The sequence below is a fragment of the Schistocerca nitens genome, chromosome 6 (genome assembly GCF_023898315.1).
Source record: "Schistocerca nitens isolate TAMUIC-IGC-003100 chromosome 6, iqSchNite1.1, whole genome shotgun sequence".
Lineage (NCBI taxonomy): Eukaryota > Metazoa > Arthropoda > Insecta > Orthoptera > Acrididae > Schistocerca > Schistocerca nitens.
This window is the reverse complement of record NC_064619.1, coordinates 137,367,150-137,393,154: the sequence shown is the minus strand read 5'-3', so window position 1 is coordinate 137,393,154 and position 26,005 is coordinate 137,367,150. Positions and strand designations below refer to the sequence as shown.

General features: G+C 43.9%; 1 protein-coding gene across 2 annotated transcripts in view; it reads right to left on the bottom strand.

The window, feature by feature from the left end:
- Positions 1 to 3,888: 3,888 nt before the first annotated feature.
- The window catches only part of LOC126263704 (xaa-Pro dipeptidase), a 926,801-nt gene continuing 904,684 nt past the window's right edge, over positions 3,889 to 26,005 (bottom strand). For both annotated transcript variants that reach the window (XM_049960847.1, XM_049960845.1), the window contains exons 7-12: positions 16,571 to 16,840; positions 16,230 to 16,378; positions 16,049 to 16,149; positions 15,771 to 15,965; positions 4,349 to 4,500; positions 3,889 to 4,259 (exon numbers count right to left, since the gene is read on the bottom strand). In XM_049960847.1, coding sequence (XP_049816804.1) covers positions 4,157 to 4,259; positions 4,349 to 4,500; positions 15,771 to 15,965; positions 16,049 to 16,149; positions 16,230 to 16,378; positions 16,571 to 16,840 — 970 coding nt within the window. In that variant the 3' untranslated portion in view covers positions 3,889 to 4,156. The remainder of the gene's footprint in view (positions 4,260 to 4,348; positions 4,501 to 15,770; positions 15,966 to 16,048; positions 16,150 to 16,229; positions 16,379 to 16,570; positions 16,841 to 26,005) is intronic.

Here is a 26,005-nt window from a genome sequence, read left to right as displayed (position 1 = left end):
ACAAATATTTTGTGTAAATTATCATCCGGGGCAACAATACAAACAATCTCTTTATACTCGCATGGAAATGGACAATGGTTGGCTGTGGAAGATTTTATGGACAGACCAAGCCCAGTTTCATGTGACAGGACACATCAACACACAGACTTGTTGAATATGAGCAACGGAAAATTCACTCGCAAATCAACCAGTACCACTTCATCCTGAAAGATAACTGTGTGGTGTGGGTTTATGGCACCATTTATCATAGGGCCATATTTTCTCAAAGAAAGCGCTATGATTGTCTTTTGCTCAACCATGTCATTCCAGCTCTCCAACAGTGTGGATGGGATCATTTTTATGCAAGATGGCACACTTCTGCACATTGCAAATCCAGTTAAGCAGCTGCTGAGGCGCCATTTCAGAAATGCTAGAATTACCAGCTGCTGTTTCCCTATAGTCCGGCCGTCCTGATCACCTGATCTTGATCAGTGTGATTTCTAGTTGTGGGGTTTTCTGAAAAATGTTGTGTTCAGTGTTCAGATTGCAAACTTAGTAGCATTGGAGGCAAGCATTGTACAACACATTCTGAACATTACCCTGGAAACACTTCGATCAGTTGTGGAACATGCTGTTTCTTGATTTCAACTTGTTGCAGAAAATGGTGGACAACATATTGAACATTTTTTGCAACAGTCTTGTGCAAATTAATAATACGATGTGATTTTGACTGATGCAGTTTTTGGCCTCAGGACATTTAAAAACCGATTGATTGATGCTGTTTAAGCAGTTTTGGCCTCAGGACAATTAAAAACCAATGTGAGTGATGCTTTTTATGCGGTTTTTGGCCTCAGGACAATAAAAACCGACTTTTCCCATCCGAGGTGATATGACTTTGAGTCATATAACTAACAGTATCACATCTGCACACCCATGCACACTGAGTAGTACAGTTTGTTTAAGGTCAAATGTATACCTTAGGCATTGTTGTATGATTCATTTACCATGTATAATCAACCACTATTAAATTATGATGCTTACAGTCCCATCTACTGCTACATTTTGTAATCATTTATTTTTCTTCTGCCATACGTTTTCCCCCTTCTCTGATAATATTACATTGCAATTTCATGTCATTCTGAGCAGTGGTGTTATTACTTCAGCAGTTTGCAAGTTTAACTTTAATTATAATCACCCTGTATTTTAGTTGCCACAGTCGAGAAGTGCCCATGAAGAGGAATCGCACCATCACCATAGGCCACCAAACTGCACAAGGGCAGTGACAAGTCAGGTGAACACAGTTGGACAGAAGTCGCCTAATTGATCAAAGAGACGGTGCTCCAGTGTCCACCTGAGAACGGATGTACCAGTGAGACATGCAAAGCTTGGGAAACAGTTTCTGTGTGAAAGGGTTGCCCTTGAGGGACTACTATCTGCAGCACATGTACTGTGTCTTGATGTAGTCATGGTGCCAGGTGGGGCCGGGTTGTGTGACTGTGACACATTGAGCGGAGGTGCCCCTCCTTGCCACAGCATGTACAAGAACCCCAGCGATCTGGGGCAGTCTGCTTGGGAGTGAAAGGAAAAACACTGCAGGCATGAAGGGAGTGGCCCTTGTAGCCATCATCAAGAGGCAACCAGAGGCTCAGAAGTCATAGAGAAATCGGACAAAGACGAAACACAAAGTTATTGCAATGTGGCAGTCATCCTATGCTTACGATGCTATGGTGGTGGACTTGCAGCCCTGCCAAGAGTCATTCGTTAGCCACTTGTGCAATTTCGAATGAATGAGAGATGCGTAAGATGTCCTCTAATGAAGGTTCATCCAGTTTTAATGGCCTCGTGCGAACCTCCAGGTCAGGCACCAGTTGAACCACCACATCACAGACCAAGGAATCGGCATAGGAATCCTTACAATCTCGACTAGCACAAATCAAAATCACATTTGTGGCTAAGTTCTTGTACGAGGTGGGTTCATAAGGTGACTTTACATTTTTATGAAAAAATATTTATTTATTCATCAATATTCATGTTGTCCCCTTCAAAGTAATCACCCTCAGATACAATATATTTGTGCCAACGCTTCTTCCAATCCTCAAAGCACTTCTCATAAGCACTTTTTGCTACAGCCTCGAGTACTTCCAGCAATGCAGTTTTTATTTCCTCAATCATTGAAACTCTTCATCCTTTCATAGTTTTCTTCAGTTTTGGGAACAGGAAAAAGTCGCAGGGGCAAAGCCGGTGAATATGGTGGCTGAGGCATGATTGTCATTTTGTTTTTGGCCAAAACATCTCTCACAAGTAACAATGAATGAGCAGGTGCATTGTCATGATGCAAAAGCCATGAATTGTTTTTCCACAATTCCGAACTTTTTTGTGTATTGCTTCTCGCAATCAGTGTATAATGTCAAGGTAATACTCCTTACTGACCGTACGGCCTTGAGGCAAAAATTCATGATGCACTATGCCACAATAATTGGAAAAAAAAGAAATGTACATTGCCCAAGCAATTTGAAAAGTCATCTTACTTTTTAACAGCCCTCGTAAGTCATGGCCGACGAGCTTTATGACTATCCCAGCTATTTATGGTACTGATGAAATTCTAGCCTGGAGGCAGCCACATGGTTCTGCTGGGAATAATAATTAGTCAGCAGAGTGCATATCTCCTGCAAGGAGAGGACTATGGGACCAGACAGAGGCACCAATGTTTGGAGGTGAACAAATGTGTCCAGCAACACCCAAGACAGAAAGAGCGACTGCGGAATGAATCGTCTGTGACTTGAAAAACATTGGAATGCTGCTTCAGACGATGCAAATAAGCGTCCCAATGCTCCGTTGCGCCGCTAAAAGGAGGAAACAATGGAGGACAGAAAGCGATGTCAAAGGGGAGGGGGGCTCAGTCCCTACGGCGCAGCGGCCTCCTGCAAATGAAGTTTGTCTTCTAAGAGCTGAAGCGACTTTTGTCAGAAGTCCAACTGTATCTGCTGCTAGTGCAGCAGTTGCTTTTGTTTCTCAAGCAGGCTAAACAATTTAGCTTCCATGGAATGAAATAGCTTCCGTTTACCTCGTCGCCAATAGCTATATCTGTGAGTTGTCAGATACTGGTGCACATGTCAAAATAGGTGAGAAATGATGATGACAAAAGACGGGAAGACCGCCTGTGATCGGGACTCAAACCCACACCAGAGTTGAGCAACAGGGCAGACAAATGCCAGACCAGACAAGAGCAAGGCAATAGCAGTCTAGGTTACAACGAAGTGTGACAAACTTTCGACACAACACTGTCAACAGATCAAGTACAAGCCACAATCCAAATTGAGACCAGAGAGGAAAATCAATATCAAGTGAAGTCATCAGCAAGTAGTCAGTAGTATGGTGCAGACAATAACAAACGTTATCAGACAAAGTACACGACAGACTGAGCAGTTGAGGTGTGACAGTATTTATGCCGACTGTGAGGGACACTTTTGGTCAGTGTATTCATGTAGCGAGATGATGGCGCACTCACTCGGCGAGTGCGGCACTGTGGTGTCAAGATCCATTTGTTCCAGTGGGCATTCAACTTCCACGTGGCCCTATATCACATTTATTGTCAATATTCTTTGCGATTCCCTTCACGAAAACATCTATGTCTGCTAACACTTTCTGCACACTACTAATCTCAAACATGCTTTCAGACGGAAGTTTATCAATGAGTCTTTCTGCATATGTTTAGTTCTGTTCACTGAGGAAAATTACTCTTGTATTTGTGTCTCAAGACTTCCAAAGGTCTCTGTGGTACACAATAGTCAATCTTGATTTCCCTTAAATGACAAATTAATTCTATTTAAAGAAAGGGATCTCAAAATTTTTGGAAGTAATACTACACAAATTTTATTTCTAGCTGTTAGACAGACATCTTGCATAAAATGAGAAACAATTAACCCTTTTTATTTTGTCCCTTACATTTTTAGTTTTACATACATAAATTTATAGCAAAAATATTCATCACCATCATATTTAAAATATTTGTAATTAATTCACCTTATGGCACTTGTAAATTCAGTGCATAGATAATTGATCACCATTCGAGAGGATCAGATACTGCAAAAATGGAATAGTGCTCAGTGCACCATAGTAGAAGCACAATAAATTTCATTTAGAAATACAGTAATATTTTTGTAGACAGTTACATGTTTCAGAGTATTTTTTGACACTTCACTTTGTGTGGATGTGCCTCTTTGGGTGCAGTGGTTTCCTCCTTATGACCTGATGCCATAGTCTCCTCAATTTCCTTAACCCTGGAATAAGTATGCAAATAAAAACATGATTAAAGAAAATTCCCATATAATGTAACCTATACACAGAACAGAAAGTCCACTGTACTCACGTGCGAGGAACTTTGGTGAGGTTGATGACACCAGTCTCTGTTACGACAACATCATCCTCAATTCGTACACCGCCAAAGCCCCTCAGTCTATCTATTTCTTCCCGTACAAGAAATTTAGATTGTTCTGGGTTAGACAGTGCTCGATCAAGTAACTAAAAGAAAAAAAGAAAACACAATATTTAAGTATCATTTTTCAGTACTTAAAATATGACAGTCACGCTGTAAAAGTCTTAAACAAAAATGGTACCAAACTGGAGCAAACTCGCAATGAAATATAGGAGATATATTATGCTACAAAACCTATAGTGCATGTGCTTTATATATTGAGAATATGTGATCAATAATCTTTTTAAGAAATAAGGTTTTACCTGAAAATGTAAGTGAAGAAAAGTTAGTGGGAATGTAAGTGTACTATGCAAATAATTGAATGTACCTGATAATGCCAGAATTTCTTGGTTCTTAACTTTCTGTAATATTCTAAAGCAACAAAGAAGAATAGAGATGTGTTAAGGATAATGTGAAATGTGAATCATATTGTGAATGAAATATATATAAATAGTTGTATAACATCAAATTGTTTACAAATTATAAGAGTAACATCAGTTTGACTACAACAAATCATGCTCGAGGGAGATAAAGAAGGAAACAAAGATACGAGACAAACAAATCAAAAAGGAAACAGAGGTGAGAAACAGAAGAGAGAAAGAGAAAAAGAGACAGAAGTATGAAAGCAGAGAACTGAGAAAGTACCAAATAAAGTGTAAAATGGATCATGAATCATTGATCTGTAAGCTTTAAATATTATTTCATCATCATTTTCTTCAACATTCAAGTGTAACTACACACCAATGTGACAAAAGACATGGAACAGTGATGTGCACATAAGCAGATAGCATTAGTATCATGACCGAGCGAGGTGGTGCACTGGTTAGCACACTGGACTCGTATTCGGGAGGACTACAGTTCAATCCCACATCCGGCCACCCTGATTTAGGTTTTCTGTGATTTCCCTAAATTGCTCCAGGCAAATGCTGGGATGGTTCCTTTGAAAGGGCATGGCTGACCTCCTTCCCCATTCTTCCCAAATCCGATGAGACCGATGACCTCGCTGTTTGGTCTCTTCCCCCAAACAACCCTACCCAATCCATTAGTATCACGTAACATAAACAGATGGCATTAGTATCACATACACAAGGTACAACAGGGCAGTGAACTGGTGGAGGTGTCGTGTGTACTCAGGTGATTCATGCAAAAAGCTTTCTGGCGTGATTGTGGCCACACAATGGGAATCAACAGACTTTGAATGTGGAATGGTACTTGGAGCTAGACTCATGGGACATTCCATTTCAAAATCATTAGGGTATCCAATATTCTGAGACTCACAATGTCAAGAGTGTGCCGAGAATACTAAATGTCGTGCATTACCTCTCACCACAGACAACTGACTTCACTTAATAATAGAGAGCAGTGGCGTTTCCATAGAGTTGACAATACTAACAGATAAGCAACACTATGTGAAATAATAGCAGAAATCAATGTGGGATGTACAACGAGCATATCCGTTAGGACAGTGCGGCATTAATGGGTTATGGTAGCAGACGAGGAATGCAAGTGCCTTTGCTTACAGCACATCAACTGCAGCATCTCTCGTAGCCTCATGACCTTGGACCCTAGACAAGTGCAAAACTGTGGCTTGGCCAGATGAGTCCTCACGGTAGGGTTTGAGTGTAGTGCAGACCCCACAAGGCTACAGATCCAAGTTCTCAAAAAGGCACTGTGCAAGCTGGTGGTGGTTCCACAATGGTATGGGCTGTGTTTACATGGAACACAATGGGCCCTTTGGTCCAACTGAACTGATCACTGATGGGAACTGGTTATGTTTCATTACCTGGAGAGCATTTGCAGCCACTCATGGACCCCAAGTTCCCAAAATGACAATGTTATGTCACCAAGTCACAACAGTTCACAAGTGGTTTGAAGAACATCCTGGACAATTTGAGCTAATGATAGCCCAACATGAATCACATCAAATATATGTGGGACATAATCGAGAGGTCAGTTCGTGCACCAAAACCCAGCACTGGCAACACTTTTGCAATTATGGATGGCTACTGAGGAACCATGGCTCACTATTCCTGTATGGTGCTTCCAACGACTTGAAGAGTCCATGCCATGTCGAGTTGCGTACACCACACCAGGCAAAATGAGGTCCAACACAATATTAGGAGGTATCCCACGATTTTTGCCACCTCAGTGTAGTACTGCAGTTGCAGTGAAATGTCTGACTTTGTACAGGCGAATATGAATATGTTTGTGTTCACACATTAGTCTGACTGATACCTCACCCCACCCATGGTTGCAACATCCACAGTGTAGTTTGCATCTGAACGCTTCTGTAAAGCTTACTTGATGGATAATTACCATAAGTTTCAAAGCATTATCCATTCTAACTTAGTGATTTTCAATGTGTGCAACTTGTAGTGTTAATTTATCTGTAAGACAGAGCTCCATAGTAACAACAGTTGAAACAGCTGCTAGGAAGTGGAAAAAAATAAACAAAGAAAGACAGGTAAAAGAGAGAAATATTGAAGCCTGGGCAAAGGTATGGATCAGCATATCAGAAGCCTCCTTAATGAAGAGGATGAACTCATATTACCACTACAGATAAATGAAAGAGCTGATGAGATGTCACCGTATGCATTATGTTTATCGGAAAATCACATAAAAATCTCTTTTGTATGGGCTATGCTAATCTGTTACAATCCTAGCAGCACATCTTTGAATTTGTTCTATGTCTGCTGTCATGCCTGTTTGATAGGGATTCCAAACACTGGAAAACTATTCTACTATTAGTTGCACTAGTGTCTTGTACATTATTTCCTTCAAAAATGAACTGCATTTTCACATAACCCTTACATCAAATCTAAGTCTTCCATTCACTATCCCTAATCCTGATTTGATCTGATTGTCTTATTTCATGCACTTCTTAATATTACTCCTAAATACTTACATGATGTGACATGCTCAAGAAGTTCACCATTAATCTTATGACCAGATAATATACCGTTGTCACCCTTGTCATAGGCATTATCTTACATTTATTCCCATTAAGAGAGATGTCTTACATTACACCAAGAGAAAATATCCAATTCTTTTGGCAATTCCTTACAACTGTCCAATGATGATACTGTCTTGTATACAACTCTATCACCAGTGAACAATCTTACAGTGCTGCCAATAAATCATTTATATAAAACTGAAAATCTGGAAATCCTATTATGCTTCCTTGAGGCACATCAAATGTTGCTTTACTATGGAACATTTTCCATCCAGTACAGCTTACTTGTTTCTGTTAGTCAAATAGTCCACCACCCAATGACATATTTGCGAAGATACTCCACATGATCACATCTTAGTTTGCAGTTGATGATGTGGTATGCTGCACAAGTAATTCAAGATAAATAAAAACCACGAAAGGAGCTACTTCTGTGGCATATTCAGTGTAAAATTTAACTTGAATTCCATTAGGGCCTCATATGTTCTTTGTTGCAAGTAGATTCAATTGTTTTTTAATGCCAGGTGAGCTCATATTAGTTTTGCTTACTTGTGAGTCTGTGTGGCAGTCAAACATCGGTACAGTAGTTGCCTCTTGTGTGAATTGATTTTCAAATGTAAATGTAAAATTTAAAATTTCTGCTTTCTGTCTGCTGTCTTCAGTTTAGACATGGATGAATCCATGAAAGATATGGTTTGGATTCTTTGATCCACTATACATATGACCCAGAACTGCCTAGGATTTCCTGATTGAAAATTACTGTAGGCTTTACATATGACCCTTCTTACAGAAGTGTGAGCTGCTTTTGCTCTATATGCACCTGTGCAGTCTCTCTGGTAGTGCAGTAGTCTCTATTTCCACAACATTCTACAAACAGTATCTTTAAACTCTCCTGTCATCTACCATCCCCCATTATCACTGGCTGGCCATAAAGGAAGTCCCACTTGTGACTCAGTACCACCGAGAACTGGAGCAACTGAATCACATTCTCCATCAGGGTTTCAGCTACCTCTCGTCATCCCCCTATCCTCCTCCCACCCCTTTGCCCACAGTGGTATTCTGCTGCCCACCCAACCTATGAACTTCCTTGTCCACCCCTATTCCACCCCTGCTCCCAACTTCATGCCCCGTGGCTCATATTTCCACTTTATATCCAGTCCCATACATTTCCCATTACCTCTTACATGACTGCTCTCATTGGCATCTCCTATCCTATCAAAGGCAGGACCATCTGTGAAAGAAGCCATGTGACTTATCAGCTTAGCTGCAACCATTGTGTGGGATTTTATATGCATGTGCCCACTAACAAGCTGTTTGCTCGCATGTATGGCTACCCCCAATTGGTTGCCAAAAAGCAGCTGAACCATCCAGTTGATGAGCATGACACCTGATATGGTAGGCTTGACTTTAACAATTGCTTCACAGCCTGTGTCATCTGGATTCTTCCCACCAACACCAACTTCTTTAAATTGTTCATGTAGGAACTCCCCTAAAACTATACTTCATTCCCATAAATTCTCCCCACCTCCCAACCTTCGCTAGTCCCTGTCCCCAACTGCCTCTATCCCCTTCCCTGATCTCACTCCAGTCCAAGACACACATGCTACGCCCTCAGCGCACCTGCGTAATCCTTTCCATTTCTCTCTTCCCTCACCTCTCCCCAGCACCACAGGCTCCCGATGCTGCAACTAGCAGCCCCACCAACCTGTCCCTGCCACATCCGTACACACTCCCACAGGCAGCAGTATAGCATCTTCCTCCATGCCTACTCTGTTAACCCTCTCTGCAGTAGCCACCAGAAAGATCGCGGGAGGCGCACATTGGCACGGCGCGTCACGGACGGTAGTTGCCGCAAGTAGAGTCCCGTCCACCAGAGGGCACGCGAGAATTCGGACGCGACCTCTGCCGGCATAACAACAACAACAACAACAACAACAACTCCGGCAGCACGTGCTGTGCCCAGTCAGTGAACATCGGGCATGCCTAGGACACAGTCCCGGTCTACGCTAAGTGAAGTGCGATGTAAACATGAACAGTGTTACTACACAATTGGCGACGAGTAGGGTCGTTCTTTCGCGTGTTGCGTCGTTGTTGCGGTTTCGCAGCTTCTCCACGGCATGGAGGATTTGGTGCGAGTTTTGGTTGCGCAGCAGACGGAGCTCATGGCCACCATGAAACAAGTGCTTCCGGTGTTGCTCTCCACGCCGTCTGCTCCGGCGCAGTTCCCTCCACCCTTTCCCCCGTATGACGAGACGGCAGAGGATTGGGACGCATATGAACATCGCCTTCGGCAGCATTTCCAGGCGTTTCATGTTGCCGATGCGGACGTATGTCGTGCTCTCTTCTTGTCTTGGATACCTCCCTCGCTGTATCAAGTTTTGCGGCAGCTGGCGCCGTTGCATGAACCCTCGTCCTTGTCTTTTGACGCACTGTGTTCATTGCTGTCTTCATATTATCGCCGCCGCACGCATGTTGTGGTGGCTAGGGTCGAGTTCTATCAATGCAAGAAACAGCCCCATCAGTCTTACCGGCCGTGGGCCGCCACCCTGCACGGTCTTAGTCGCAAGTGTCATTTTGTCACGGAGCAGTCGTGAGAGTCGTATGCCCACGTTATGGTACGCGACGTCATTGTTCGTTCGGCCCCTGATAGGGAGGTCCGGCAATGGGCCCTGCAGTTAGAAGACCCTTCCCTCGAGGAAGTCCTGTCCATTGCTCAATCGTATGAAGTCTCTCACGCAGCAGGTCAACAGCTGGAAGCGTGGTGCGACGTCGCGGAGGTTCAGGGCGGCGCGGTCGCGTCCACTGTGTCCGGGGTGGACAACGTGCGAGTGGTACAATCCGGCCGCTCCCGCACGGCGCGTAAACAGAATTCTGGCCGCCGGCCCCTGTTGCCGTCCTGTGCGTCGTGCTATATACGAGGGCAGTTCAATAAGTAATGCAACACATTTTTTTTCTCGGCCAATTTTGGTTGAAAAAACCGGAAATTTCTTGTGGAATATTTTCAAACATTCCCGCTTCATCTCGTATAGTTTCATTGACTTCCGACAGGTGGCAGCCCTGTACGGAGCTGTTAAAATGGCGTCTGTAACGGATGTGCGTTGCAAACAACGGGCAGTGATCGAGTTTCTTTTGGCGGAAAACCAGGGCATCTCAGATATTCATAGGCGCTTGCAGAATGTCTACGGTGATCTGGCAGTGGACAAAAGCACGGTGAGTCGTTGGGCAAAGCGTGTGTCATCATCGCCGCAAGGTCAAGCAAGACTGTCTGATCTCCCGCGTGCGGGCCGGCCGTGCACAGCTGTGACTCCTGCAATGGCGGAGTGTGCGAACACACTCGTTCGAGATGATCGACGGATCACCATCAAACAACTCAGTGCTCAACTTGACATCTCTTTTGGTAGTGCTGTCACAATTGTTCACCAGTTGGGATATTCAAAGGTTTGTTTCCGCTGGGTCCCTCGTTGTCTAACCGAACACCATAAAGAGCAAAGGAGAACCATCTGTGCGGAATTGCTTGTTCGTCATGTGGCTGAGGGTGACAATTTCTTGTCAAAGATTGTTACAGGCGATGAAACATGGATTCATCACTTCGAACCTGAAACAAAATGGCAATCAATGGAGTGGCGCCACACCCACTCCCCTACCAAGAAAAAGTTTAAAGCCATACCCTCAGCCGGTAAAGTCACGGTTACAGTCTTCTGGGACGCTGAAGGGGTTATTCTGTTCGATGTCCTTCCCCATGGTCAAACGATCAACTCTGAAGTGTATTGTGCTACTCTTCAGAAATTGAAGAAACGACTTCAGCGTGTTTGTAAGCACAAAAATCTGAACAAACTTCTCCTTCTTCATGACAACGCAAGACCTCACACAAGTCTTCGCACCCGAGAGGAGCTCACAAAACTTCAGTGGACTGTTCTTCCTCATGCACCCTACAGCCCCGATCTCGCACCGTCGGATTTCCACATGTTTGGCCCAATGAAGGACGCAATCCGTGGGAGGCACTACGCGGATGATGAAGAAGTTATTGATGCAGTACGACGTTGGCTCCGACATCGACCAGTGGAATGGTACCGTGCAGGCATACAGGCCCTCATTTCAAGGTGGCGTAAGGCCGTAGCATTGAATGGAGATTACGTTGAAAAATAGTGTTGTGTAGCTAAAAGATTGGGGAATAACCTGGTGTATTTCAATGCTGAATAAAACAACCCCTGTTTCAGAAAAAAAATGTGTTGCATTACTTATTGAACTGCCCTCGTACATCATGATCGGTCAGAGTGCCCCCGGCGTTGGGCCGTTTGCCGCAAATGTAATAAAACAGGTCACATTGCTAAAGTTTGCCGCTCAGCCTCAAAAGAATCGAAGGAAGCAGGTACAGAGGACATGGACGTTGACATTCAGGAAGTTTCATCAGGCACGGCTCCGGACGCATCGGCACGCAAACTGTTTATCGAGGTGTCTGTTCGGTCGCGCCGGTTACAACTGCAAGTAGATACGGGCGCGGCAGTTTCATTGTTGAATGCACAAACTTATTCCGACCTTGGATCGCCCCCGTTGGCACCAGTTTACCGGCGTCTACGCGGTTATGGTAAACAGTTCATTCCCCTACTGGGTCAATTCACTACCGACGTGACTTACAAATCAGTCACTCGGCCTATTACTTTTATTGTTGTCAGTGATGCGAGCTCCGCTAACCTTTTTGGCCTGGATGCCTTTCAAGCTTTCGGTTTTTCTATTGCTGACACCATACAGTTGGTCTCCGAAGAAGTTCCCTCAGATTTTGAAGCTCACTTAACGTTGAAGGCGTCAGCTCACCCACGTTTTCTACGCGCGAGGCAGATCCCCTTGGCTCTCCGCCCTCAGGTAAAGGAAGAGCTAGACCGGCTGACAGCCCTAGGGGTCGTTCTTCCCATTTATTATCAGTGAGTGGGCTTCGCCCCTCGTTATTGTAAGGAAGCCCTCGGGAAAATTACGTCTTTGTGGCGATTTCAAGGCCACCATTAATTCCCAATTGGTGGTGGACACCTATCCTTTGCCTCGTGCTGATGAATTGTTCTCCGCCGTGGCGGGAGGACAATATTTTTCGAAAATCGATCTGTCGGAGGCTTATCATCAGATACCACTTGATGAGGACTCCAAACGGCTGGCGGTCGTCAACACCCCGTTTGGCCTTTACCAATACCAGTGGTTGGCCTTTGGAATATCCAGTGCCCCGGCGATATTCCAGCGTTATCTTGAGCAAGTCACGTCGACAATCCCTCATTGTATTAATTACCTGGATGACATAATTGTCACAGGCCGCAGCACGAAGGAACACTTGCACAACCTTTGCACCCTCTTTCTCAAATTCAGGTCTGTGGGCTTGCGTTGCAACCTGCATAAGTCAACCTTCTTCCAACCGTCCATCGAGTATGTGGGCTACACCATCTCTCGGCACGGCATCCAACCACTAGGAAGTTTGGTCCAAGGTATCGTCAACCTTCCTCGGCCCGCTTCGCTGAAAGAGTTACAAGCTTTTTTAGGCAAGATAGCCTATTACCACCGGTTCATTCCCAGGGCTTCCACTATAGCCCACCCCCTGTACTGCCTTCTGCACAAGGGTGTTCCTTTTGATTGGTCGCCTGCATGCGAGCGAGCGTTCACCTCGTTGAAGGGCCTCCTCACGTCAGCCCCTTGTTTGACTACTTTTGATCTCCATAAGCCGTTGGTCCTGGCTACAGATGCTTCGCAGTATGGGGTGGGGGCGGTCCTGGCCCATCGCAACGCAGATGGTTCCGAGCAACCACTGGCGTTTGCGTCTAAAACGCTTAGTCCTGCGCAGGCCCATTACTCCCAGGTGGAAAAAGAGGCTTTGGCCATTGCCTACGCTGTTACCAAGTTTCACCCTTTCTTGTATGGCACGAAGTTTCAGTTAATCACTGACCATAAGCCGTTAATATCGTTATTTGGTCCCGCCTCTCAGATTCCGGATAGGGCGGCCCACAGACTACAGCGCTGGGCCTTGTTCCTCTCTAAGTACCATTATGACATTCATTTTCGCCCTACAGGACAGCATGCCAACGCCGATGCTCTTTCCCGTCTTCCGGTGGGCCCGGATCCTACGTTCGATCGAGAGGAGATTATGTGTTTTCATTTGGATGTGGCGTCCCGCCAAGCGGTTGATGGCTTCCCGATCACTAGTTCTCGAGTCGCCAGGGAAACGGCAGCTGACCTGGTTCTCCGGCAAGTAGTTCGCCTCATTCAGCAGGGATGGTCATCCCGCCCTCCGGGCCGGGCCTCAGACCCTCTTCGTAATTATTTTCTTCTACGAGACCGCCTCTCGGTCTTGGAAGGAGTTCTCCTTCTGGCTACCGATGATACAGCTCCTCGCGTGGTTGTTCCTGCAAGTTTACGAAGGGAGGTCCTCACGTTATTACATGCGGGGCACTGGGGTGTTTCCCGTACTAAAACCTTGGCTCGCAGACATGTGTACTGGCCCGGTATTGACAGAGAAATTGAGCACTTGGTGGCCGCCTGTTCCCAGTGTGCGAGCCAACAAGCATCTCCCAGGGCAGCATTCTCTTCATGGCCGCCGGCAACCCAAGCATGGGAACGTGTTCACATCGATTTTGCGGGCCCGTTTCTCAATGGCTTTTGGCTCATTATCATTGATGCTTATTCCTGCTTCCCATATGTGGTTCGCTGCTCCTCAACCACTTCAGAAGTTGCAATCCAGGCAATAGCAAAAATCTTTTCTGTGGAAGGTCTGCTAATCAACCTGGTCTCAGACAATGGACCGCAGTTTATTTCGCAGACCTTCCAGGATTTTTGTAGGCGCTTCGGTATTCGGCACGTTTGCTCTCCCCCCTTCCATCCACAATCGAATGGGGAAGCCGAGCGCATGGTGCACACATTTAAGACGCAGACGAAAAAGTATGTGCACGAATTTCCTGCAGAGGAAGCATTGACATTTTTCTTGACGGCATACCGGACCACACCAATGGGAGAACGCAGCCCCGCAGAGCTCCTCCATGGGTGCCAACCTAGGACTCTGCTGCACCTCCTCCGGCCTGGTCCTCGCCAGTCTTCACAAAACGGAGTACCTGGCTTTCCACTGGGTATGTCGGTCTGGGCCCGTGGGTTTGGTCGCAATCCACGTTGGATACCGGCGGTGGTCCTGCGCCGAAATGGCCGCCGGCTCTATACCTTGCAGGCGGGGGACCAGGTGGTACGTCGTCACCACAATCAGCTACGTCCACGTTCGGGCACCCACCCTCCGACCTCTCGGACACCGGCTTCACCATTGCCGGCACCTGTGTTGGTTTCACAGGGGACGTTCCCTCCTCTCCCCGCTGTGCCTCTGCCGCACTGCGATGGTTCTCAGCCTTGGCAGCCTCCAGTAGCTCCAGCACTGGCATCGCCATCGTTCGAGATGCCCCAGCGAGAGCCGGCCCCCCTAGCAGGCCCAGTTTCTCAGGAGGCTGGTTCACCTGTGGTCGTCCCTTCCCCTTCGTCCCCGCCACTGGGTCTTGCCCCTCCCGAGGTGGAACAGGATCCGGAGTTCGACAGCTTGTCGCCCGTTCTGTCCCGGGCTCCGGTTGTGGGACGACGGGGGCCTCTTCGTGTGGGTCACTTCCAGCCGTATTCTAAGGTTCCGGCTCGAGGGTTGGCAGATCCCCTCGACTCCGGCCATCCAATGGAGGTGGGGGTCATCGCTCCTGCCCGACACTCCACCTTCCGACGCAGTGGATCACAGTGGCTTCACCCCCCGAAGGAGGAGGAGTGCAGTAGCCACCAGAAAGATCGCGGGAGGCGCACATTGGCACGGCGCGTCACAGATGGTAGTTGCCGCAAGTAGAGTCCCGTCCACCAGAGGGCACGCGAGAATTCGGACGCGACCTCTGCCGGCATCCGGCATAACAACAACAACAACAACAACAACTCCGGCAGCACGGGCCGTGCCCAGTCAGTGAACATCGGGCATGCCTAGGACACAGTCCCGGTCTACGCTAAGTGAAGTGCGACGTAAACGTGAACAGTGTTACTACACTCTCCTTCCCCCTACATGCCTCCTCTGTAACCCCATCCCAGCGAAGATCACTGTCCACCGCAGTAGGGCCGTAGAGTCTGGATATGACAGTGAATTGATCTACATTTGATGACAGGCTCTATCCAATAGCTCATTATATCAGTCTACTTTCAGTGTGCCTATGTGCCAGTCAGTGCTCCGCTACATCATGATTAGAAATCGATACAATTTCATATTTTTTAATGTACTATTTCAGACAGTTTGTCTACATAATTAATTCTACATGATCAGTGAGCCTATAAGAAATAGTGCATATCACAATTTTGCTGTCTGTTCAAGATTTAGCTTTTTCTGCAACTTACAGTGTCAATAAAGTAACATCCTGGTTCAATAGTCAAGACCATTCCAGGCTCCAGAATCCTGGCCGTTCTCAGCTTATTAACTCCAGCCTCATCTGGGCGCTCTGGGTGACCAGGCAGATAGCCTCCCACATCATGCACATCCAAACCCATGAAATGTCCCAGTCCATGTGGTTGGAAAATTGCAGCAATACCAGCCTGTGGAAAACATTTTAAGCCAATGAATAATGAGACTCAAAATACATAAATTAAAGTAGTTTTCACACATTGTACAGTGTTACCTTGAGCATTTCATCAACATCACCCTTTAATATCCCTTTGTCACGCAATTGTTCCAGCAAAATACGATTAGCCAGCCTGTGCATATCAGTCCAGCTCACACCTGTATAATTTTTGTATTGTTAAGAATACAGTATTTTTATAATTAATGTGTCATGATAAATATAAAATATGCCACTTTACCGGGTTTAGCAGCTTGCATGACAGCATCATTGGCTTTCAACACTGCATTATAGATGTGGCGTTGATCTCTTGTGAACTTCCCATTAGCGGGGAATGAGCAAGTGATGTCTGATGCATAGCCACAGTAGGAACCACCCATATCAAACAAGCTTTTCAGGGAAGAAACACATATTTAATCAATGTGTTACACAACTACATGTACAGTAGTCACTTTTAGCCTCACTAACAAAACAATGTATTTATGAGCAATAATAAAAACATAACAAAATGATCAATAACTGTCTAAAATAATGAAACTTATTTATATTCCATATAACAAGCAAATCATAGCAACAACTTACCACATATCTCCATCATTGATTCTTTTGCTATTGGGTGCTGAAGCATGTCCGTAATGTAACACAGCACCATTATTTCCAGATCCACAGATGCATGTGTAAGCCACATGACGGCAGCCACCCACGTAATAACAGTACTCCAAGAATATGGCTTCACACTGATATTCATACATACCAGGACGAATCTTTTTCATGATTTGTATATGAGCTTCAGATGAAATCTTGTTGGCGTAACGAATTACTTCTATCTCCATTGGTGTTTTTATCACTCGGCTGAAAAAAGAAAGTACTTCTTTGCAATATCAAACAGTTACTTTTTAATTTACTTGCAGTCCAGTGACACAACCGATTTGTTCAGGCACAAATTTAATTAAATTAAGAAACAGTATTTAGCTTTAACTCTAGAGACCCAGCAGTCATTAGTCTTAATGGAGTTTTGAAGAACATACACTTTACTAGTACTGATTCTATTGGCAATGGTATACTCTCAGTATCGTCTGATCTGACGGATTGCTCATCAATAATGGGGCCTGGGCCTATGCTTTAATACGGAATTCAAATCATTCTGAAATGGACGCAAAAAAGAACACCGGAGGTGAAAGTAATATTCACCTCCTTCCCTTCCCCAAATAAATAAATAAAATAAAATTGTATTGTAACCTTTGAGTTACTAATTATGTTAAAAGAAAAAGTCCATTCAGAAATATAACAGATCAAACTGACAGATGGGCAGGCCAATACTTACATTCAAGATGAACAATTCCCAGAGCAGCCAATGTACACAACTTAGGGTATTAATAGTACTTCTAGCTTACAGTGTCACAGGACCCTTCTTTGGAACAGAAAACAGCAAACAACTGAAAAATTTTTTATTCCTTTTTTTCCTCATACAAGATGGATCTTTCAATCTGAGTGATATAGCCCCCCCCCCCCCCCCTCCCCATACCCATCCCATCCCCCCTCATTTTCACATCTCCAATTATTTTCCATTTTCTGTTTTTCTGAATACTTGAGGCATGAGCTTGTTCCTCAAGCCTAGGGGTTCTGTGTTAATTTGCTTTTACATCTGTCTATCAGCAGTACTGAGAGTTAAGCATCCTTGACATTATGAGCTGTCCAGCCTATACATCTCACATCTCTTAATAAGTTACAAATCTGACAGTTAACAAACAAAGGAATATAGTCTGACAATTAAAACGGAGCCCAGCAATAACAGTCTACCATCCACTATCCCCCCCACTCGCCAGTCCACTATCCCATCAGCCATTAAATTAGGCAAATATCTTGTACCACTGATCCCATAGATTTTGGCAGGACAGATTCATTGTTCCAGTGTCAATGATCCAGGAAAATCAAAGGAAACGAAATCTGGATGGCTGGACGAGAATGGAGATTTTTTTCCTCCTGAATGTGAGCCCAGTGCCTTCAGCACTGCTTCACGGGGTGATCTACATGCCTTTACAAAGCACACGCAGAATCTGTTCACTGAACTTTGGATTCACCATTAACTTAATTAAATAAGGATACTGATGTCAATTACATTATTCAGTTCTTCATAAAATACTGTACAAGGAACATTAATCTTACATTTTTTTTGCATGGATATGTTCTGATTTGGGACTCAGTTAGGATATCTGACTGGGTGAAAAGTTATAGCTGATGTCGGTATCAGAAATGGAATTGCTACCTAATTCATTCTGATATAGTGTGCATTAAAGAGTACCTTGCATCATAAACTGAACTGGCATTCTTACATTACCAGTAGATTTGGTTTTCCATTAGTAAATAAACGCCATTTGCTTCAGCAAGCATTACTTTTCATCTATCAAATCTTAACCAAGTTTTCATGTTTTGCCTGGAAACAAGTCATTGTTTGAATTTCATTATTGACTAATTTTATGCATTTATATGATAATTACATATGTGCCTTTTTCTGCAACAACTGAAGGAATGTAACAACAAAAGTGGCTCTTTTTAAAGTAGCATATTTTCCCATGTACAGCATTTTTTTTAATTATTTATTGGTCAATTTACTTATTTGTTTCTATATCAAGCAAGGGGCTGCAGAGTTCAACTTTTTGCACAGATTGGATTTAATATTTTTGCAGTGACCAAACATTTTCTGGTAGTTTCTTCCTCTTCTATGTCCAGAGGGTGACTGTCTGCTCAAGGAGTAGTTTGTCCTAGGACCTCTTCTGCTTCTTAGTACTTTTGAAATATGTTAGGTCTTTGATGTCATTTTGGTTGGTTGGTTGGTTTGGGGAAGGAGACCAGACAGCGTGGTCATCGGTCTCATCAGATTAGGGAAGGATTGGGAAGGAAGTCGGCCGTGCCCTTTCAGAGGAACCATCCCGGCATTTGCCTGGAGTGATTCAGGGAAATCACGGAAAACCTAAATCAGGATGGCCGGACGCGGGATTGAACCGTCGTCCTCCCGAATGCGAGTCCAGTGTCTAACCACTGCGCCACCCCGCTCGGTGATGTCATTTTGCATCATGCCTAGTTGAAGCATTTCTCGATTTACAATTTCAAGAGATCTGATGAGATGTACAATGAATTTCTAGAAAATGAAGTGGAAAGGGACCAATACACAGAAGTTTCACACAATGAGCTGAACACCATAAATTGACTGATAAAATGAGTCCTATCTCATGTTCAGGTGCAACAAACATCCTTACAAACAGAATGAGAAAAGAAACGATCAGAACTAGGGGAAAATATTGGCAGAGGAAATAACATGCAGAATGAGTGTTGGCACAGAGAATAAGAAAGAGGCCTGATCTTAGCCCAAGTACACTATTTGATCAAAAGTATCTGGACACCTATTCATCAACATTAATATTGGGTGTGTCCACACTTCATCTTTATGATGGCTTGAATTCTTCATGGGGACACTTTCAATGAGCTGTCCAAATGTCTATGCAGAATTGGCAGCCCATTCTTCCTCAAAATCTGAAACCAGAAAATAGTGGGGTTCCACTGGAGTGAAGTCGATGTTTTAACTCATCCCAAAGATATAACACTGAGTTCAGGCTTGGAGTTTGGGCAGGCCATCCCATTTCACAAATTTTATTGAACTGAAGCTCTTCAAGTGCCACTTTATGGCAGGGTGGATTGTTACGCTATATAAATGATCATCATATCTGAACTGTTCCTCTACTGTCCGTAGTGCACATTGCTGCAAACTGTGTTCACATCCTTCCGCATTTATGGCTTCGTGGAATCTGTTGTTGATAGGCTCGTTAACAACGTAGCAAGTGACACTTCCAGAACTGAAATGTATTTCTTTGTGTGGGATAAGGAAGGGGCCAAGAGATTACCAGACGACTGACTGTAAGTAATACCTTCAGTGGCTTCAATATTTAACTATACTGTCAAATCCTTCAATACTCTCTTACATCACCCACAGCTTATGCAGAAAAATTACCCTGTGGTTAAATCAGGAATTTTCATCATTCTTGTTTTAATTACAATAGTACGTTAGCTAAAAATGATAACGTGTTGCGATTTTCGTCTAGTTGTCTAAGGAGCGTATTGTGGACGATTTTCAGTGTATTATTTCTTCTTCTTCTTCTTCTTCTTCTTCTTCTTCTTCTTCGTTTCACCCAACTTTGGGGTACGTTGAATCAATCACTTCTGTGTGTTCTGTGCCTTTCTTTTCGCCCAGTACTGCTTCATTCTTTCTGATCTTGCTTTTCTTTCCTCATCAGAGATGACAATCGTTCTTTTCTTCCTATTTTGGAGCTGGAATCCCTCTTTTCTGTCTTTGCTTATCATTTTTGCGGTCCTGTCTGTGAGCATTTTTTCTGTGATGTGTAGTTCTCTTAAGTCTTTCTCTGTTTGGATAAACCAATTTGGTTTGGATTTTTTATTCCTGAAGTAGTCAAACATTCTTTTTGTAAGTCTATTTGGGTTCATTCTGAGAATGTGCCCATAAAACTCAATTCTTCTTTTCCTCATTGTATCCGAAAGTTTTTCTGTGGTTTTGTAGAGTGTTTCATTTTTGGTATGAATTAGTTTGTCGTTATGAAATTTGGGGCCTAAAATTTTTCTCAATATTTTTCTTTCTTTGATCTCTAGCCTTTCAATTGGGCCATGGTTAGTGATAGATAATGTCTCAGCTGCATATAGTGCTTCTGGTTTAATGACAGTGTTGTAATGTTTTATTTTTGAATTCCATGAGAGGGACTTTTTATTATAAGTATTTTTAGTAAGCTGAAAGGCTAGTTCAACTTTGTTTCTTCTTAATTCTATTGCTTTTTTCTCAAGGGCGTTCCAGCTAATCCATTCACCAAGATATTTGAATTCTTTAACAATTTTGATCTTTTGGTCTCTTACTTTAAGATATTTCATTGGCTTTTTTATATTTGTGATTATTTTGGTTTTTTCAAAAGAAATTTTAAGGCCTATTTTCTCTGCTTGTTTCTGTAATTCGAGGATCTGTTCTTTGGCTTCTTCCCATGTTTCAGCTAGTAGGGCCATATCATCTGCAAATGCTAGGCAATTAACCTTGATGCCTTTGTTTTTTGTTCCTAGTCGGATTCCACTATTGATTTTCTTGTTCCATTCTCTTACTATTTTTTCTAGGGCACAGTTAAATAACAATGGAGAGAGTCCATCACCTTGTCGTACTCCAGTTTTTATCTCAAATAGGTCTGAGAGTTCTCCCATAAATTTAATTTTGGAGTATGTGTTGGTGATGGTTTCTCTAATTAGGTTTGTAGTTTTATTGTCTAGGTTCAATTCTTTTAATATGGAGATTAGAGGTTCCCTGTCTATGGAGTCGTACGCCTTTTGAAAGTCAATGAATGTGATGACATACGCTTTTGCTCTCGATTTTTGGTAGGCCATAAGATTTTTGAGGTTTAGAATTTGTTCTGGGCAGGATCTTCCCTTTCTGAAGCCTGCCTGGTATTCTCCAAGTTGACAATCTAGCTGGGGTTCTGCTCTGTTCAAAAGGACTTTAGACAGTATTTTGTATGTTACGTCAAGGAGCGAAATCCCTCTGTAATTGTTGGGGTCTGTTCTGGATCCCCTCTTATGAATTGGGTGAATGAGGGCCATCTTCCATTCATCCGGAATTCTTTCTGTTTTCCATATTTCTTCAAATATGTTTTGGAGAGATTCTATGGCATTTCTATTGACATTTTTCCACAGTTCAGCTGTAATTTGGTTCTCTCCCGAAGCCTTATAGTTTTTGAGATTCAAAATGATTGATTGTAGTTCCTCGACGGTGGGTGGTTCTGAGTTAGGACTTGTTGAAGTTGAGTTGCTGAAATCCATTTTTTCAATTGGTTCTTTACAGTTGAGAAGGTTTCATTCTGCTTAAAAATTAAATAACATTCGAAGCTGTATTGCTCCTCTGCTTGTGTCTTTTTATGTGTGAACTGCAGCTGGCCATGTCACTGCAGGCTAGCTGTACCAGCTGAACAGCCAGTGCTGTCCAAGTTAAATGTGCTGGTAAAGCTGTTGTCCTGTATTATCACTAAGTCAATGTGCGAGTAAAGCAGAGCACAAAACATACCCTTATTATCGTACTTGACAGTACTTAAGACAATTTGGCTGCAGTCCCACATGAAATGGAAATCCAATGAGGTTCCAGCAAATGCACAAGAATACTGTTGTGACTCGCCGATCTCTCAAAGTGCCGCCGCGCAGTTGCGCGCGTCCTCTATATACGGCGCTGTCTGCCAGCCGTGCCACCTAAGCAGCCAGGCAGCCAGCGGCCGCCAGACTGGGACTCAGTGCTGATTTGAATGTTACCATGTTCACATGTCTTGCTTTGTCAACTTGCTTTGTGACTTACATGTGTTGTGTCGTTTCTGAAATATATGTGTTCAACTTGACGTTATAACAAATACATAATGCAATGTTTACATCAGGTTTATTCTCATGGTGAATGGATTATAGTATTCTTTTAAGCACAATAAGGAGACCACACCCTAACAACAACCCCAATACTATAACACCACCTTCTCTTTACTTCAGTGCTCGCATTATACATGGTGGCAGGTAACATACTCCAGGCATTCGCCAAACTCAGATCCCTACATTGGATTGCCACATGGTATAGCATGGTTCATTACCCCCAGTCACTCAATTCCAGTTATCCACTGTCCAGTGGAGTCACTCTTTACACCAACTCAAGTCTCACTTAATAGGGACTATTAAAAGGTGTGGCTGTACCCCATTCTTTTTAACACCTTACATAGATTCATGGTGTCAGTAGACTGCAAATATCACTTTCAAACTTACAAGTCATTCCTTTTATTGATTTCATGCAACATTTTACAACCATTTTCTGCAATGCTCGACAGTTCTCGTCCACCAGCACACGAGATATGTCTGGTCTCGATTTAGCTGTGCTTGTTCCTTTGCCAATGTGGGCAGTTTAGAAGCATTGATATTTTTCTGAAGGATCTGTTACTCACCTGACATTCAGTGACTAGTCCACGTTCAAAGGCAGTGAGCTTTCCTCGACGACCTGCCCTGTTGTTACTGTTCCTCTACTGAGCACACAATACTTTCAATTATCATCTATACTCAGGAGTCCACCTCTCATGACATCTAGTAGTCAATTCTGCATTATACAGGGGTGTGTGAATACTTTTGATCAGAGTGTGTACATATGGAAAAGGCAACTGTGGTCACTAGGTGCCAGTCAGCAGTATACGAAACAAACATAATAACTTACATATGATGTTAATATAATAGAGGGAAACATTCCACGTGGGAAAAATATATCTAAAAACACAGATGATGTGACTTACCGAACCAAAGTGCTGGCAGGTCGATAGACACACAAACAAACACGAACATACACATGAAATTCAAGCTTTCGCAACAAACTGTTGCCTCATCAGAAAAGAGGGAAGGAGAGGGAAAGACGAATGGATGTGGGTTTTAAGGGAGAGGGTAAGGAGTCATTCCAATCCCGGGAGCGGAAAGACTTACCTTAGGGGGAAAAAAGGGCAGGTATACACTCGCACACACACACATATCCATCCGCAAATACACAGACACAAGCAGACATTTGTAAAGGCAAAGAGTTTGGGCAGAGATGTCAGTCGAGGCGGAAGTACAGAGGTAAAGATGTTGTTGAAAGACAGGTGAGGTATGAGCGGCGGCAAATTGAAATTAGCGGAGATTGAGGCCTGGCGGATAACGAGAAGAGAGGATATACTGAAGGGCAAGTTCCCATCTCCGGAGTTCTGACAGCTTGGTGTTAGTGGGAAGTAACCAGATAACCCGGACGGTGTAACACTGTGCCAAGATGTGCTGGCCGTGCACCAAGGCATGTTTAGCCACAGGGTGATCCTCATTACCAACAAACACTGTCTGCCTGTGTCCATTCATGCGAATGGACACATCCGTCCACATCAAACCCACCAACAAGCAACAGTACCTCCATTATGACAGCTGCCACCCATTCCACATCAAACGGTCCCTTCCCTACAGCCTAGGTCTTCGTGGCAAATGAATCTGCTCCAGTCCGGAATGCCTGAACCATTACACCAAAACTTGAAAACAGCTTTCGCATCCCGCAACTACCCTCCCGACCTGGTACAGAAGCAAATAACCAGAGCCACTTCCTCATCTCCTCAAACCCAGAACCTCCCACAGAAGAACCCCAAAAGTGCTCCACTTGTGACAGGATACTTTCCGCGACTGGATCAGACTCTGAATGTGGCTCTCCTGCAGGGATACGACTTCCTCAAATCCTGCCCTGAAATGAGATCCATCCTTCATGAAATCCTCCCCACTCCACCAAGAGTGTCTTTCCGCCGTCCACCTAACCTTCGTAACCTCTTAGTTCATCCCTATGAAATCCCCAAACCACCTTCCCTACCCTCTGGCTCCTACCCTTGTAACTGCCCCCGGTGTAAAACCTGTCCCATGCACCCTCCCACCACCACCTACTCCAGTCCTGTAACCCGGCAGGGGTACACGATCAAAGGCAGAGCCACGTGTGAAAGCACCCATGTGATTTACCAACTGACCTGCCTACTCTGTGAAGCTTTCTATGTGGGAATGACCAGCAACAAACTGTCCATTCGCATGAATGGACACAGGCAGACAGTGTTTGTTGGTAATGAGGATCACACTGTGGCTAAACACGCCTTGGTGCACGGCCAGCACATCTTGGCACAGTGTTACACCATCCGGGTTATCTGGATACTTCCCACTAACACCAAGCTGTCAGAACTCCGGAGATGGGAACTTGCCCTTCAGTATATCCTCTCTTCTCGTTATCCACCAGGCCTCAATCTCCGCTAATTTCAATTTGCCGCCGCTCATACCTCACCTGTCTTTCAACAACATCTTTGCCTCTGTACTTCCGCCTCGACTGACATCTCTGTCCAAACTCTTTGCCTTTACAAATATCTGCTTGTGTCTGTGTATTTGCGGATGGATATGTGTGTGTGTGCGAGTGTATACCTGTCCTTTTTCCCCCTAAGGTAAGTCTTTCCGCTCCCGGGATTGGAATGACTCCTTACCCTCTCCCTTAAAACCCACATCCTTTCGTCTTACCCTCTCCTTCCCTCTTTCCTGATGAGGCAACAGTTTGTTGCGAAAGCTTGAATTTCGTGTGTATGTTTGTGTTTGTTTGTGTGTCTATCGACCTGCCAGCACTTTTGTTTGGTAAGTCACATCATCTGTGTTTTTAGATATACATATGATGTTAGGAAGAATTCTGCTAACAGCTGGTAAAATAATTGTTTACTGAAACACATATGGTTTCACAGCCGAAAGCAGCATCATCAGGTGCAACATAAATCATTCCTTTAAACATCTGCAAATGCCCAGGACATAAAATAATTTGTTATAACAATTGACACTGGAAATTTGAATGAAGCATATAGAAAGAACAACAAGAAATGATAGAGGCAAAGAATTTAATGAATGAGAGATGGTCTATCTAATTACAAAAAAGAATAATCAATTTCTGAAAATGGAATATAATTTGATAGATACAAAATTTACTCACCAAGCAGTGGCAGGAGAGCATACATGTAAAGGTATTTAAATTTGCAAGGTTTCAGAGTCAGAGGCTCCTTCTTCTGGCAGAAGGGTTGAAGGAAAAGGACTGACATGGTTTAGGAAATAAGGAGAGTTCAGAAAAGTCGCCCAGATACTGGGTCCGGGGAGACTTACCGGATGGGATGAGAAGGAAAGACCGATTGTGGGGGACTGCACCAGATGAGATTTGAAAATCTCAGAGCTTAGAGCTTGAAGATAGTGTATACGCAAGGCAGAGATTACTAACAAAACACTGCATACATGTTAATATGAACAGAAATCTAAGTACATTGTTCATGGTAAAGGGAGGGCAGGAGGTGGGAGGGGGGGTGGGGGGAGGAATAAACAGGTCAGAAAATCAAAGATGCAGAAAACTAGGAAACTAAATGGCAGTGACTGAAACTCAAGAAATTAATG